Below are 17,462 nucleotides of genomic sequence, written 5' to 3'. Positions count from 1 at the left end.
AAGTCTGGTGACAGCCAATCACTGATCATATTATGTTCAAATTTACATCGTATACAAATTCGTAATGTTTCAAGGTGCTGCATCTGGAGGTAGTTAGAGTTCTTAAAAAATATATTGGGATAAGTATTTATTTTAAAACAGACAAGATGAAGACTACACCCTTTCGACAAAACCATTTTGTTTCTTTTTTCCTTTAATCAGAGTGCTGAGCAGACCACCAACAGACAGTGGAAGGATTTTAAGAAATGATCTCCTGCTTTTTTAAGTGTTTATAATAGTACTCATTATTTCTCTTTTTTAAAAAAAATATAAATTTATTTAGTTAGAGGCTAATTACTTTACAATATTGTATTGGTTTTGCCATACATTGACATGAATCCACCACGGGTATACATGTATTCCCCATCCTGGACCCCCCTCCCATCTCCTTCCCCACCCCATCCCTCTGGGTCATCCCAGTGCACCAGCCCCAAGCATCCCGCATCAGGCATCAAACCTGGGTACTCATTGTTTCTCATCTGAATAGACTGAAATCCTATAATACTTCATATTCCAAACACAAGAAATGCCTGAGAATTATGTATAAATCTGACCCATTCTTTCCATCTGTGCAAGTGAGGCCACACTTTCTGGTGATGAAAGTGATGGCACAGGAAAGGAGTCCTTTCCTATACCATCAAAATGTGCTACAATATCTGAAGGTTTAGCCTTATGTCCTCAGACCACCCAAATAATACCTGTTCTTGAAATTAGTTTATTTTTTGAAATACTGATCAAGATACAACCTATACCATGTTATAAAGTCTGGAGATGGAAGATGGAGTATTTCTATTTTCTGAGCATCTGAACCCACCCCGGTTGTAACAGTCTTCTTAATCTCCTGCTCTTTGAAAAGCAGCAAGTCTGCTTGGCCTTCAGCTGAATAAAAATTTCAACAAAGTCACTTTCACATGACTTGTCACAACTGTATCTGCTTCTCTCAAGCAAATGAGTCCAGTTAATGCTGCTGACAGCCCTTACCATTCTATTGTACCATACTGATATGGGGAGAATGAACATACAGACTGATGGAGACTGTCTCCTTCCCCCGCCAGTTTCCATTCCAAAACTCCTAGATCAGCATTATAAGCCATGTCTGAATATGCAATCCCTATGAAGACAGAGGAGCCCTCCAAGATATCTCCCATGGCACTCTCCAACATGCCACGTCTCCATCAACTTATATCACTGCTGGTCTTAGACAATTCTCCCTGATTACAGATGAAGGAAAACTATGGTACTCTCCAACAGAAACTCTCAGCAAATAGGAATTGTGACAATCCTCCCTTCACTCCCACCACAGCCAGACAACAGAAACACAGAGAAATCTAAGTGTGACCATGCTGCTGTTAGAAAGAAAACTCGCTCCGCCCGCGCCCTCCGGAGCCTGTTCGTGTCGACTGACCAGAGTCCGCGAATTCAACGCTCCAAGCCCGTCCGGATGGCCCCGATCCCAGCTTTCTATCCTTTGAAAACACTAAGAATAATGTCCCTGCATCAGTTTTTACTGGAGCCAATCACCTGTCATGCCTGGAACAGGGATCGTACCCAGATCGCCCTTAGCCCCAATAATCACGAGGTCCACATCTATAAGAAGAATGGGGGCCAGTGGGTGAAAGCCCATGAACTCAAGGAACACAATGGACACATCACAGGTATCGACTGGGCTCCCAAGAGTGACCGCATCGTCACTTGCGGGGCCGACCGCAACGCTTACGTCTGGAGTCAGAAGGATGGTGTCTGGAAGCCAACCCTGGTGATCCTGAGAATTAACCGGGCGGCCACTTTCGTCAAGTGGTCCCCGCTAGAGAACAGGTTTGCTGTGGGCAGTGGAGCACGACTCATCTCTGTCTGTTACTTCGAGTCTGAAAATGACTGGTGGGTGAGCAAGCACATTAAAAAAACCCATCCGCTCCACGGTCCTCAGCTTGGACTGGCATCCCAACAACGTCTTGCTGGCCGCGGGATCCTGCGACTTCAAATGCAGAGTGTTTTCTACCTACATTAAAGAAGTGGATGAGAAGCCAGCCAGCACGCCCTGGGGCAGCAAGATGCCTTTCGGTCAGCTGATGTCCGAGTTTGGGGGCAGCGGCACCGGCGGCTGGGTGCATGGGGTCAGCTTCTCAGCCAGCGGCAGCCGCCTGGCCTGGGTCAGCCATGACAGCACCGTGTCCGTTGCCGACGCCTCAAAAAGCGTGCAGGTCTCAACTCTGAAGACAGAGTTCCTGCCCCTCCTGAGTGTGTCGTTCGTCTCAGAGAACAGCGTCGTGGCTGCTGGCCACGATTGCTGCCCCATGCTCTTTAACTACGACGACCGCGGCTGCTTGACCTTCGTCTCCAAGCTGGACATCCCCAAACAGAGCATCCAGCGCAACATGTCGGCCATGGAGCGCTTCCGCAACATGGACAAGCGGGCCACGGCCGAGGACCGCAACACGGCCCTGGAGACGCTGCACCAGAACAGCATTACTCAAGTGTCTATTTACGAGGTGGACAAGCAAGATTGTCGCAAGTTCTGCACGACCGGCATCGACGGGGCCATGACCATTTGGGACTTCAAGACCTTAGAGTCTTCCATCCAGGGTCTTCGGATAATGTGAAGCTGAGCGAGCCTCCAGACCCAGCATGAGGACGGACCGGCTGCGCCGGGGCAGCGCTGCCATGTCACGGGGAGGGGAGCCCGCTGCCAGGAAACACTGAAGACGCACATGGCGCAAACCTCATTGTGTGTTTTGTTTGAATATAATTGGTGAAAGTGTTGGGTTTTTTTAAAGCAGCAGTGATTTGGGTTTTGCTTGGGGGGTTGTTTTGTTTTGTTTTGCAATTTCATTCCATTCTTGACCAAAGCTTCTCTTTAAGTAGTTTATTATGGAACGTTGTCAACACTAACTTAAAGGAAGGGGTGGGGAGGTATGTAAATTGTCTGCTAAAAAAAAAATTAAATAAAAACACTGAATATGAAAAAAAAAAAAGAAAGAAAACTCATGTATGCCTGGAAGGCACAATTTTCTTCATCATAAATGTCAATTGACACTTGCTCCACAGGTTACAACAAAGCTAGACAGTGTGTTGAGAAGCAAAGACACCACCTTGCTGACAAAGGTCTGTGTAGTCAAGGCTATGGTCTTTCCAGTAGTCACATACGGTTGTGAGAGCTGGACTGTAAAGAAGGCTAAGCCCCAAAGAATTGATGCCTTTGAACTATGGTGCTGGAGAATACTCTTGAGAGTCCCTTGGACAGCAAGGAGATCAAACCAGTCAAATCTTCAAGGAAATCAACCCTGAATACTCATTGGAAGGAATGATGCTGAAGCTGAAGCTCTAATATTTTTGGTCACCTGATACAAACAGTCAATTCATTGGAAAAGACTCTGATGCTGGGAAAGATTGAGGACAGAAGGAGAAGAGGGCATCAGAGGATGAGATGGCTGAATGGCATCACCGATGCAATGGATATGAACTTGGGCAAATGCCAGGAGATGGTGAGGGACAGAGAGGTCTGGCATGCTGCAGTCCATAGCGATGCAAAGAGTCAGACATGACTGGGTGACCAAACAACAACAAGTACAGGTTATGGTTTTCAATGTGGCTAGTTATATTTACTTGATCTAAATCAAGGTTCTTAGTGCTGTTGGGCAGTAAAGTATTATCCTTATGCTCCCTATGTGATAGTCATCACTGTTTTATAGGTCATTGTAAAGGGGATATTTGCATACTCAAATAAAAGGGGATGAGGAAACTGAGCCACAGAAATAGCATGTCTTCTCATAAATGAATACTGAAAAAAAAAGAATTAAAATCCTAGTAGCAAATTGTTCCTGTCACCTTCTAATCATAAAGTCAGAGCCAAAGGGAAGATAGTTGGGTGACAAGCAAGGAAGTTCCCACCATGTGGATATGGCAAGTTCCCACCGTAGGGATATGGACAACTTCCGAGGCAGCTCTGTTACTTGGTTGATGGTCATTATGTTCCAGTATGAGTTAGCACACATTTAAGACTTTCCCATTATTTTTGTAAATACTATACATATTGCAAACCACTGATCAAGCTTACTAATACTTTCCTTTTTACTGGAGATAATATTTAGGAACACTCTTCCTACTAGAACATCATGCTAAGAAGCCTGGGCCCATGTGAAAGGCAGAATCAAGGCCCACATTTCTGTGCACAGGTGGTGCTTGGAGATTTCTGTTCTCCATAATTTTGCCAGTGTTTTAATGATTGTATTTTAAGCAAAACAGAGTGAACATGTTTCAAACTCATTTACACTTCAGTACAGTTCAGTTCAGTCACTCAGTCGTGTCCAACTCTTTGCGAGCCCATGAATCGCAGCACGCCAGGCCTCCTGGTCCATCACCATCTCCCGGAGTTCACTCAGACTCATATCCATCGAGTCCGTGATGCCATCCAGCCATCTCATCCTCAGTTGTCCCCTTCTCCTCCTGCCCCCAATCCCTCCCAGCATCAGTCTTTTCCAATCAGTCAACTGTTCGCATGAGGTGGCCAAAGTACTGGAGCTTCAGCTTTAGCATCATTCCTTCCAAAGAAATCCCAGGGCTGATCTCCTTCAGAATGAACTGGTTGGATCTCCTTGCAGTCCAAGGGACTCTCAAGAGTCTTCTCCAACACCACAGTGCAAAAGCATCAATTCTTCAGCACTCAGCCTTCCTCACAGTCCAACTCTCACATCCATACATGACCACTGGAAATACCATAGCCTTGACTAGACGGACCTTTGGTGGCAAAGTAATGTCTCTGCTTTTGAATATGCTATTTAGGTTGGTCATAACTTTTCTTCCAAGGAGTAAGCGTCTTTTAATTTCATGGCTGCAATCACCATCTGCAGTGATTTCAGAGCACCCCCCAAAAAAGTCTGACACTGTTTCCACTGTTTCCCCATCTATTTCCCATGAAGTGATGGGACTGGATGCCATATCTTCGTTTTCTAAATGTTGAGCTTTAAGAGGGCCTGGAATCTGGCCTGTTTTAAGTTATTCTTAGCACTCTTGCCCTTCCTTCTCTGTGCAACGTAAAGGGTTTCAGTCACTTTAAACTCAATGAATACATTTTCATGACCCTAACTTTACTCTTTAATATACTTATCTAGGATAAAAGCTTTTACAAGCTAGATGACAATAACATAATCTCTTCAGCCCTTCTTTCATATTTCTGTGCCCTATCAAAATATACTGAATTTAGACTAAGATTTTAGAAACAAAATAGCAACCACAATATGGAAAAACCAACATTTAATGAAAAGAACATGTTTCCTGATTTCAAGTTTTGAGTTGACATCTAAACTATACATTAGTGAAGTAGCCAATCCATGGTGGCAATTACTATGCAATGTGATGGTTTAAAATAAAGGGTAGCTATTTTAATTTACTGTTGTGTCAGTGAAAGCTATCTTTATTTCTTGAAAATATTAGACATGTGGCCACCTAAAGAAGAACTAGATGACTCAGTTATTCATAAGTCGAAGACCATTCATTTACTTGTAAACTGTACTCAGAGTCTTAGCTACTAGAAGTCCTATCTGTTTTAGTCTTCCTGGAACTCACAGAAAATGGCATTAGTAGTTTTCATCTCACCACTCACAACAATGTAGCAGCTAAGGACAAGTCTTTATTTTTGTATCGATAACTTCAGCATCATCAGTTATACCTATGTTTTCCTAGGACTCCTATGTGGGAATTCAAATCACTAAATGCTGTTTAAATTATTAAATCCCCCCATGTTGCCATTCTCTGAAGAAAATATATGCCAAACATAGTAATTCTATATAAAAACGATTACACAAGTTATAACTTGCTCAGCAACCTTCATGAAACCTAGAAAAAAAAAAAGTGTACAAAGGTCTAATTAAACAAAAATTATTCAGACATTAAACAGAAATAAAAAAGATTGTTCCCCCCAATACCAACTAATACTTCATATTAAAATGCCTAATTTCCAAAAATAAATAGGGATAATTAAATCTGAACCTCTGGGGGATAGGTCTCAGGCATCTGTATTTTTTCAAACCATCTCAGATGATTCTTATATGAAGGCAGATTTGAAAAATCACTGACTTACAGGAATATAAACTAGAAACTAAACATAGGCTAGAGTAACTTTGTAGAAAATACATGCTGTAACAGGGTTCAGTGCAAGGCTCTGAACTTAGTCTTGGGAACCCGGGTAAAACCATGGCAAAATTAGTTTTGAAACCTGTAGTACTAAATGCTGAGTCTTTTGTTTGAAGCAGATAATTTGAATAATAGTTTCCTCATTCCTTTACAGGCCTGATTGTATCTTAGGCTTAACAAAACCACTGTTTATTTCATAAATATTTATTGAGTTCCAGGCAGTATGCTACTCACAGAATGACCCAGAGCAGAGAAAGCCTAGCCAGAGGCCCAGAAACTGTTTGTACCAACCATTGCATTTTCCAGAACATACTGACAATACTCATCACATCAAATCTGTTTTTTTTTCCCCCCCAGGCAGTTAATCTTTGTGGTAGTAACATTGCTACCATTCATTATTCTTACACTGCCAATTTTTATGATTTATATACATATAATTAGCACTGATGTGATTTTTTAAAAAAACAGCCAGCAGTCCACTCTCAGAAGGAAAAGCCTGTTTGAGAGCTATAAATGGGATAAAGAACCATAAGAAAATTTACATAGCCAGTCATACAGGTAAATATCAGACCAGTCAGAGATGAAGCTAACCACTGCAGGACAAAACAAAGAGAGTGAAGTTAACGAATCATTTATCCTCCTTAGGGTGGCATACTGAGTTCTGGCTCCTGAACTTAGTTTGGTTCAGGAATGGTTTCATACCAGAAAGTATTATATGGTAGTTATAATTGTTATAGGGTTTTGTTTTGTTTTCCCAGAGATCATAGAAGAAAACAAAATCTCACTGGTCATGGTGGGGAATGAGGTTGGGGAAGTCTTGTCAGAGGAGGGACCACTTGAGCTGAGTTCTAACAGACAAGTTGCTTCTAGCTAAATAAAAAAGAATGTATGAATGGAGAGGGAGAAGTGTACTTAAGACTAAGGGGATGTGTATATGTGAAGGCCCAGATGCAGGAGCCAACAGGATTGTTTCGAAATTTTCAAGTATTTGGCTGGAGCATAAGAAGGCAAGAGAGGGACAGCTGAAAGTTAAAGCCAGAACATAGGCTCTGATACACTGAAAAGACACTGGTGATTTAGCCCATAAACTGTGCAATTTTTAAATCACTTTAGTAATACAGAAGCACCAAAAGATTTATATTTTATGTTTAAGATTTGTTTGGGGGAGATTTCAGGATGAAAGACTGTGGAGGTGTGGAGATGGCTGGGGGCTATGGAAACTGAGAGCTTGGACTCAGGAATGGCAGTGGGGATGGAGAGAAGGGACTCCTACGAACCTACTTTAGTCTACAACTTTTGCCATTGTCTTTCTTTTCTGCAATACACACACACACGCACACATGCACACACAAGAATTATTTTCTATATAAAATGCTATGAGATACTATCTCCATCATGTTACCTGGATAAGAAAGAGGAGGGCAACTCCTATGTTTCTGGGTTAAAAACTGGTAAATAATGACACCTCTTGTGGAAACAGGATGCAGAGGAGACCCAGGGCTGGTTAAGGGGAAATGAGTTCAGAGTAAGATGCAGTTTTAAGTTAGTTTGAGAAACAGAAAATACACAGTCTCTAAAATCTCAAAAAATTCTTTTGAAAACCCAAATTTAAGAATATTCTACAAAAATAACTGATCTAGACTCATCAAAAATGTCAAGTTCATGATAAGAAAGAAAGACTAAAAATGCTTCTAGACTTAAGACAACTAAGGAGACTTGACAGCCAACATGGGTCCAGGATTTCCTTCCCCTAAAAAGGGTATTATTGTGAAAACTGGAATAGCAAATATTATTGTGTCAGTACAATCCAAACATTGTATTAATTTCTGGTAAAGGTACTGTAAGAAATGGCCTTGATTTTTAGGAAATGTACACTGAAGAATTGAGGGGTAAAAGAATATCAGACATGCAACTTACTACAAATGACTCAGGAAAAAACAAAACATGTATATGTAGAAAGACTGAATTGTAAAGGTAGTATGGTAAAGTATTAAATTTTGAGAATTTGAGCAAAGGGTATGTAGGAATTCTATGTTCTAGTCTTGTTAATTTTAAGTAAATATTAAGTTATGTCAAAATAAAAGTATTATAGTAAAAGTTCTTTTGTGAAATATTTAAAAATGTTGAGAAAGCATAGAGAATAACATTAACAGACACTAGTATTTCCTTCAACCAGAACAACTGATAGATAATATTATTTCATTTACTTTCAGTCATTTTTTAAGAAACAATTGCAACATTTTATATAGAAAATAATTTTTCAATGTGTATGCATATTGCAGAAAAAGAATTTGCATTTCTCTAATAAAGAACTACAAAGAACTATTTCTCTAATAAGGAACTATGGCAAAGGCCATAGATTAAAGAAGGCTGAATCATCCCTTAATTTAAGAAACAATGAAGCCTGTAATCTCCAAAATATACAAACAGCTCATACAACTCAACAACAAAAATTAAACAATCCAATAAGAAATAGGCAGGAGACCTTAATAGATATTTCTCCAAAGAAGACAGAAAGATGGCAAGTAGGCACATGAAAAGATGCTCAACGTCGCTAATTATTAGAGAAATGTAAATCAAAACTATAATGAGGTATACCTCACATGGGCCAGAATGGCCATCATTAAAGTCTACAAATAAAAAATGCTAGAGAGTGTGGAGAAAAGGGAACCCTCCTACACTATTAGAGGTAACGTTAAGTTGGTGCAACCACTAGAGAAAATAGTAGGGAGGCTCCTAAGAAAACTAAAAATAGAATTTCATACATCCAGCCTTCCCACTCTTGAGCATATACCTGGACAAAGTGTTAGTCACTAAACTGTGTCCAACTTTTGGTGACTCGTGGACTGTGGTCCACGGCTCCTCTGTCCATGGAATTCTCCACGCAAGAGTACTGGAGTGGGTTGCCATTTCCATTTCCAGGGAATCGTCCCAACCCAGGTTTCAAATCTGAGTCTCCCGCGCTGCAGGCAGATTCTTTACCATCTGAGCCATGAGGGAAGTCTACCTAGACAAAACTCTAATTCAAAAAGCTACATGCACCCCTATGTTATAGCAGGACTATTTGGAATAGTCAGATCATAGAAACAACCTAACTATCCATTGGCAGATGAATAGATACAGATGTGGTACATATATACAATGGAAAATTACTCAGCCATAAAAAAGAACAAAATAATGGCATTTGTAGCAACATGGATGTAATCAGAGATTATCATAGTAAGTGAAATAAGCCAGAAAGAGATACACAAATATGTAATATCACTTATGTGTAGGATCTAAAATACAAAATAAATGAACCTATCTACAAAGCAGAAGGGGCTTCCCAGGTGGCACTAGTGGTAAGAACTTGCCTGCCAATGCAGGAGACATGAGAGACATGGGTTCGATCCCTGGGTCGGGAAGATCCCCTTGAGGAAGGCACAGAAACCTACTCCAGTACTCTTGCCTAGAGAATCTCCCTGGACAGAGGAGCCTGGCAGGCTACAGTCCATGGGGGTCACAAAGAGTTGGACACGACTGAAGTGACTTAGTACGCATGCACACACAAAGCAGAAACGGACTCACAGATATAGAGATCAGACTTGTGGTTGCCAAGGGGGTAGGGGGAAGGGAAATGAATGCGCTAGGAGTTCAGGGTTGGCTAGAGGCAAACTTACTTTTAGAATGAATAAACAACAGGGTCCTACTCTATAGCACAGGGAATTATATTCAATGTCCTGGGACAAACTGGAATGGAAATGAATATTAAAAAAGAATATATGTATGTATATAAATGTGTCACTTTGCTGTATAGCAAATATTGACACCACATTGTAAATCAACTATACTTCTATACAAAATAAAAACTAAAAGAAAAAAAGTTTTTTAATATGGGTTAAAAAAATACGGAGGACTTCCCTGGTGGTCCAATGGCTAATATTCTGCATTCTTGATGCAGAGGGGCCAGGTTCAATCCCTGGTCAGGGAACTAGATCTCACATGCCACAAAAAAGGGTAAAGATCTCGCCTGCTGCAACTGAGACCTGGTGCAGACAAATAAATAAGTAAAATTTCTTAAAAAGGAAAAGAAGAGAAATGATCAAACCTAGAGTATTCTCAGAGATTATTAACCTTGCAGTAAAGCTAATCTTAGAGCATAATTTAGCTATCCACAAAAGGTCCAAAAAGTTAAGTTTTAATTTTAGTTTCTATAAAAAGCAAAAACAGTTTCTTCCCCATATACCAGCAAATGAAAAGAAAGTGTTTTTTTGTTGTCGTTGTCTGGATTTGATGGGAATGCACATAGAAAAGCTATTATACTTCAAAGGTGCCATTGGATTGAAAGTATAATACAAAAAAAAAAAAAAGACTAGCTATTAACAAAATGGGCTTCCCTTGCAGTTAGGCTGGTAAAGAATCCACCTGCAGTGCAGGAGACCCTGCTTCAAATCCTGGGTTGAGAAAATCCCCTGGAGAAGGGATAGGCTACCCACTCCAGTATTCTTGGGCTTGCCTGGTGGCTTAGCTGGTAAGAATCTGCCTGCGATTCTGTGGGAGACCTGGGTTCAATCCCTGAGTTGGAAAGATCCCCTGGAGAAGGGAAAGGCTACCCACTTTGGTATTCCGGCCTGGAGAATGACATAGACTGTATATCCATGGGGTGGCAAAGAGTCAAACAAAACTGAGTGACTTTCACTTTCAAGACTGGGCCACTTTCCTTCCAAATGTACAGTAGTAAAAAGAAAGCTCATCTTCACTTTCTAAGACACCATCTTGACGAAAGTGAAAGAAGAGAGTGAAAAATTGGCTTAAAACTCAGCATTCAGAAGACTGAGATCATGGCATCTGGTCCCATCATTTCATGGGAAATAGATGGGGAAACAATGGAAACAGTGACAGACTATTTCCTTGGGATCCAAAATCACTGTAGATGGTGATTGCAACCATGAAATTAAAAGACACTTGATCCTTAGAAGAAAAGCTATGATCAACCTAGACAGCATATTAAAAAGCAGAGACATTACTTTGCTGACAAAGGTCCATCTAGGCAAAGCTATAGTTTTCCCAGTAGTCATGTATAGATGTGAGAGCTGGAAAAGAAAGCAAGCTGAGTGCCAAAGAATTGATGCTTTTTTACTGTGGTGTTGGAGAGGACTCTTGAGAGTCCCCTGGACTTGCAAGAAGATCCAATCCGTCCATCTTAAAGGAAATCAGTCTTGAATATTCATTGGAAGGACTGATGCTGAAGCTGAAGCTCCAATACTTTGGCCACCTGATGCGAAGAACTGACTCACTGGAAAAGACCCTGATGCTGAAAAGATTGAAGGCAGGAGGAGAAGGGAATGACAGAGAATGAGACGGTTGGATGGCATCATCAACTCAATGGACATGAGTTTGAGTAAGCTCTGGTAGTTGGTGATGGACAGGGAAGTTGGTGTGCTGCAGTCCATGGGGTTGCAAAGAGTCAGACATGACTGAGCAACTGAACTGATTAACAAATAGACCCTTTGGAGAGCATCTCTTAAAAAAAAATAATAATATAAACTGGTAAAAATTAACAAAATATGTGATAACAAGTGTTAAAACCAGTGATAGATATTATATCCCAGATTTGCAACCAAGATATAATTTTTGCCCTTCTCTTCTTCCTCTGGGTTCCTGTATACTTTCCTTTTCAGGAAGGATTCAGGTCACTGCCTGGTGTTCATTTGGCTCCAGATAGAAGTCAGGAGACTTGATCTGAAAGGAAATTTAGATGGATACATGATATTAGCCTGGCCATTCAGGATGTCTGGTCTCCTTCAGCTATCTTTATCCAGATAGTCATCTCTAAGGTGTTTAATCTTGGTTTCATTGGAAAACAGAAGAAAATTTAACAGAGAAACAGGAATCCAAGACCAGTAAGCAAGTCAAAACAGTGTACACACAAGAACACATGGAACAAACCCATGTGACCCCATGAGAAGGAACAATGGTTTCCAAGGGTGGAGCCAGGACAGGGCACTTGGCCCCTTTGAGCAGAGGAGGGAATTAGAGGTCCTTGGGATTGAGGGTGCTGGCTCCCACATCCACCTTCTGCTTCACTTTCCTTTAACTCACCAAATGCATCCCTGGTGACTCAGAGGGTAAAGCATCTGCCTACAATGTGGGAGACTCAGGTTTGATCCCAGGGTCGAGAAGACCCCCCTGGAGAAGGAAATGGCAACCCACTCCAGTACACTTGCCTGGAAAATCCCATGGTCTGAGAAGCCTGGTAGGCTACAGTCCATGGGGTTGCAAAGAGGTGGACACAACTGAGCGACTTCACTTCACTTCACTTCATCTATGTTACAGTGTAAGCTAAAGTACAAAGAACATTTAGAAGCCATGGTTTCCAATTCCTGAAAATTAAATTCTGAAATTTAAAATAAAGTTTAAAAAATCAAGTTTTATGACATCATTAAAAAATATAGATTTAATGAAATTTTGATAAGCATATATGTGATATGTGCATTTACAGAGGTGTCTGAGGAGATGGTTGCCTAAATATGAACAAGACTGATCTCTAGGTGGTAGCATTTTATAAAATTTTAAGTGTTTTATGTATTTTAATGTTCTAATTATAGTATACATTATTTTTCTAATCAATAAAATGTTGTTTTCTTTTCAAATTGCAAAGCAATTCATGAACTGTCAAACACCAATTATTTTTCAGAGTTAAAAGTCATCTTAGAAGTACATATTTTTTAATACAAATACATTTTTTAAAGTGTGTGTATGCTCAGTTGCACTTGACTGTTTTCAACCCACCAGGCTCCTCTGTCCCTGGGATATTTTTTCAGGCAAGAATACTGGAGTGGGTTGCTACTTCCTCCTCCAGATTTTTAAATGAAGCAGCATTAGAATTGTTTACTACTAATGTTTAGATTCTTAAAATATTGAGTGTTTGTGACAGTCCTGATGTTAAATACAGGTTCCTGTGTACAAAAGGAGGTGCTATGGTGTCATCACTTTACTTGCCTCTGACACTTCTATGTTATAGGTTTATAATTTCATAATATCTCATTCCAACTTAGCTTTTTTAAAAAGTGCTTTTGATTATCAGCTATGGGGCTCAAATGACTCTTGCATTACTTTGCAGACAGAGAGACCACCAATCATAAGCAGTGAAAATAAGTTCTCAACACATTTGTAAGCAGAATCCAGGCCCATCTCAGCCCCCATCCCTTCCCACCTACCATCTGGACCTCCCTGCGGTGACGGAGCAGCAGGAGGAGGCAGAAAGGTGCACCCCTCCTCCATTAACCACTGCAGCCACTAGAAGCAGGATCCAGAAAAACGGGCCCCACATCATGACTTTCCTCCTTTTCAGCACCTTACTGACCTGACAAAAACTTTACAAGATTCTTCAAATCCCTTTCAAATCTATAATCTATGAATTTACAAATAATATCAAACAGTAGGCTTTCAAATTGAGTGAAATTGAGTATTTTATCCCCCCTTACTAATTAGATCAACTTTTTGATGGCAGATGTATGAATAAATTTCCAATTCAAACCCTATCTTTCCACCATTTTAAGAATTTTTTTTAATTTTAATTTTTATTTTATTTTACTTTACAATACTGTATTGGTTTTGCCATACATTGACATGAATCCACCACAGGTGTGCATGAGTTCCCAAACATGAACCCCCCCTCCCACCTCCCACCCCATATCATCTCTCTGGATCATCCCCGTACACCAGCCCCAAGCATCCTGTATCCTGCATCGAACATAGACTGGCGATTCGTTTCTTACATGATAGTATACCTGTTTCAATGCCATTCTCCCAAATCATCCCACCCTCTCCCTCTCCCTCAGAGTCCAAAAGTCCACTCTACACATCTGTGTCTCTTTTGCTGTCTCGCATACCAGGTCATCATTACCATCTTTCTAAATTCCGTATATATGTGTTAGTATACTGTATTAGTGTTATTCTTTCTGGCTTACTTCACTCTGTTTAATAGGCTCCAGTTTCATCCATCTCATTAGAACTGATTCAAATGTATTCTTTTTTTTTAATTTTAGTTTTTATTTTTAAATTTTAAAATCTTTAATTCTTACATGCATTCCCAACATAACATCTTTCTGGGTCATCCCCATGCACCAGCCCCAAGCATGCTGCATCCTGCGTCAGACATAGACTGGCGATTCAATTCACATGATAGTATACATGTTAGAATGTCATTCTCCCAAATCATCCCACCTCTCCCTCTCCTCTGAGTCCAAAAGTCCGTTATACACATCTGTGTCTCTTTCCTGTCTTGCATACAGGGTCATCATTGCCATCTTCCTAAATTCCATATATATGTGTTAGTATACTGTATTGGTGTTTTTCTTTCTGGCTTACTTCACTCTGTATAATCGGCTCCAGTTTCATCCATCTCATCAGAACTGATTCAAATGAATTCTTTTTAACTGCTGAGTAATACTCCATTGTGTATATGTACCACAGCTTTCTTATCCATTCATCTGCTGATGGACATCTAGGTTGTTTCCATGTCCTGGCTATTATAAACAGTGCTGCGATGAACATTGGGGTACATGTGTCTCTTTCAATTCTGGTTTCCTCGGTGTGTATGCCCAGCAGTGGGATTGCTGGGTCATAAGGTAGTTCTATTTGCAATTTTTTAAGGAATCTCCACACTGTTCTCCATAGTGGCTGTACTAGTTTGCATTCCCACCAACAGTGTAGGAGGGTTCCCTTTTCTCCACACCCTCTCCAGCATTTATTGCTTGCAGATTTTTGGATCGCAGCCATTCTGACTGGTGTGAAGTGGTACCTCATTGTGGTCTTGATTTGCATTTCTCTGATAATGAGTGATGTTGAGCATTTTTCGTGTGTTTATTAGCCATCTGTATGTCTTCTTTGGAGAAATGTCTATTTAGTTCTTTGGCCCATTTTTTGATTGGGTCGTTTATTTTTCTGGAATTGAGCTGCATAAGTTGCTTGTATATTTTTTTGATTAGTTGTTTGTCAGTTGCTTCATTTGCTATTATTTTCTCCCATTCAGAAGGCTGTCTTTTCACCTTGCTTATATTTTCCTTTGTTGTGCAGAAGCTTTTAATTTTAATTAGATCCCATTTGTTTATTTTTGCTTTTATTTCCAGAATTCTGGGAGGTGGATCATAGAGGATCCTGCTGTGATTTATGTAGGAGAGTGTTTTGCCTATGTTCTCCTCTAGGAGTTTTATAGTTTCTGGTCTTATGTTTAGATCTTTAATCCATTTTATTTCTGTGTGTGGTGTTAGAAAGTGATCTAGTTTCATTCTTTTACAAGTGGTTGACCAGTTTTCCCAGCACCACTTGTTAAAGACATTGTCTTTAATCTATTGTATAGTCTTGCCTCCTTTGTCAAAAATAAGGTGTCCATAGGTGTGTGGATTTATCTCTGGGCTTTCTATTTTGTTCCATTGATCTATATTTCTGTCTTTGTGCCAGTACCATACTGTCTTGATGACTGTGGCTTTGTAGTAGAGCCTGAAGTCAGGCAAGTTGATTCCTCCAGTTCCATTCTTCTTTCTCAAGATTGCTTTGGCTATTCGAGGTTTTTTGTATTTCCATACAAATCTTGAAATTATTTGTTCTAGTTCTGTGAAAAATACCGCTGGTAGCTTGATAGGGATTGCATTGAATCTGTAGATTGCTTTGGGTGGTATACTCATTAAACTCTGAAGTTCTTCTCATAAAATCATCTTTACCAATTTAGTGACATCTCCTTGCTTGGGGACTTTTCTGGGATTTGATCCACCAAGTACTCTCTCTCTCTGTCTCTATCTCTTCTGAAGTTCTCTACTGACTTGACATTTATAAACAAGTTTATCTGCTCCCATCCTTAAAAGGACTTTCCAGGTGGCACCATGGTAAAGAATCCAAAGCAGGAGACAAGAGTTCAATCCCTGGGTCAGGAAGATCCCCTGGAGGAGGGCGTGGCAACCCACTCCAGTATTCTTGCCTGGAAAATTCCATAGACAGAGGAGCCTGGTGGGCTACTGTCCAGGGGGTTGCAAAGTCAGGCCTGACTGAGTGACTGACCATGCATGCTTAAAGCAAGGCCTAACAATACCTTCTACTTCAGCTACAACCCCACCTTTTCTTCGCTCCACCCCCATCTTCACCTTTTATTTCTCCTCTTCACCCGTGATTGACTCCCCCTGCTGTCACTCTGAGTAGTACTGGCTTCTAAAGACAGAACCAATGGTCATCAGGCGGCACCTTGATGAATCATTTTATTTTGTTCATTTTTTCTTTCCTTCTTAAAATGTACTTCCATCAGGATCATGGACACTAAACTCTCCTGGTTTTTTCCCATTCCACTAGACTCTTTGCTGGTTTCTTGTCTTTTGCTTACTTCTAAATATTGGTGTTTTCAAGAGCCCATCCTATTTTCTCCATTTTCCTAGGCATCTCACCCAACTGATATTGTTGGTCACCCCTACTGCTGCTGCTGCTAAGTCACTTCAGTCGTGTCCGACTCTGTGTGACCCCATAGACGGCAGCCCACCAGGCTCCCCCGTCCCTGGGATTCTCCAAGCAGGAACACTGGAGTGGGTTGCCATTTCCTTCTCCAATGCATGAAAGTGAAAAGTGAAAGTGAAGTCGCTCAGTTGTGTTCAACCCTCAGCGACCCCCATGGGATTTTCCAGGCAAGAGTACTGGAGTGGGGTGCCATTGCCTTTTCCGGGTCACCCCTATATACCTCCATTTTTTTCTGAGTCCCACCCACATTAATATTTTTAATTTCTCAGCAGATATTTATTTTTTTCCTCAAACACTCAGGGAGTCTATCAGTGTACCAGTTAACAAACAAAAATATTTAGTCTGACTATTGGTTTCTTTTTATTCATTTTTCCCTCTTTCCAACCTATGTTTCATTCCAAGATGCAAATCTGATCAGGTTAATCCTCAACATTAAAAAAATTCCAGGTCTTCCTAAGGGTCCAAGTGAAAAATCCAAAATGTCAAAGCCTGGTTTGCAGAGTCCTTCCTCTCCAGCCTGCCTGTAGATCTTCATTTTCTTTCTTTCTCTTTTTTATGTCCTCAGGCCTGCCAAGCAACCATACATATAGAGAGGTACTCTCAAGCACACCATCTTCATGCATATCACTAGGTTTCATCAGATGGTTTTCTCAGACTGAAATGCTCTCCCCTTCCTTCACAGCTCAAATGCTTCCTGCTAAAATAAAATTCCCCAGTTTCATCTTCTTTTTCCCCACTCATGTGTTGATCTTTAATATGATATTTTTACTGTACTGCAAATCTTGGGCAAACTAGTACCCCATTTTTTGTGT

The 17,462-nt window shown here is 40.6% G+C and overlaps 1 protein-coding gene across 1 annotated transcript; it reads left to right on the top strand.

The window, feature by feature from the left end:
- Positions 1–1,434: 1,434 nt before the first annotated feature.
- Positions 1,435–2,995, top strand: LOC101105166 (actin-related protein 2/3 complex subunit 1A-like). Its single transcript, XM_042248569.1, is given in 2 exon segments — positions 1,435–1,936; positions 1,938–2,995. Coding segments are annotated over 2 exon segments (1,158 nt in total). The 5' UTR covers positions 1,435–1,480; the 3' UTR covers positions 2,640–2,995.
- Positions 2,996–17,462: the final 14,467 nt, after the last annotated feature.

This window comes from Ovis aries, chromosome 4 (assembly GCF_016772045.2).
Source record: "Ovis aries strain OAR_USU_Benz2616 breed Rambouillet chromosome 4, ARS-UI_Ramb_v3.0, whole genome shotgun sequence".
Lineage (NCBI taxonomy): Eukaryota > Metazoa > Chordata > Mammalia > Artiodactyla > Bovidae > Ovis > Ovis aries.
The sequence above is the reverse complement of the archived record's forward strand: the minus strand, read 5'-3'. Positions and strand labels throughout refer to the sequence as shown.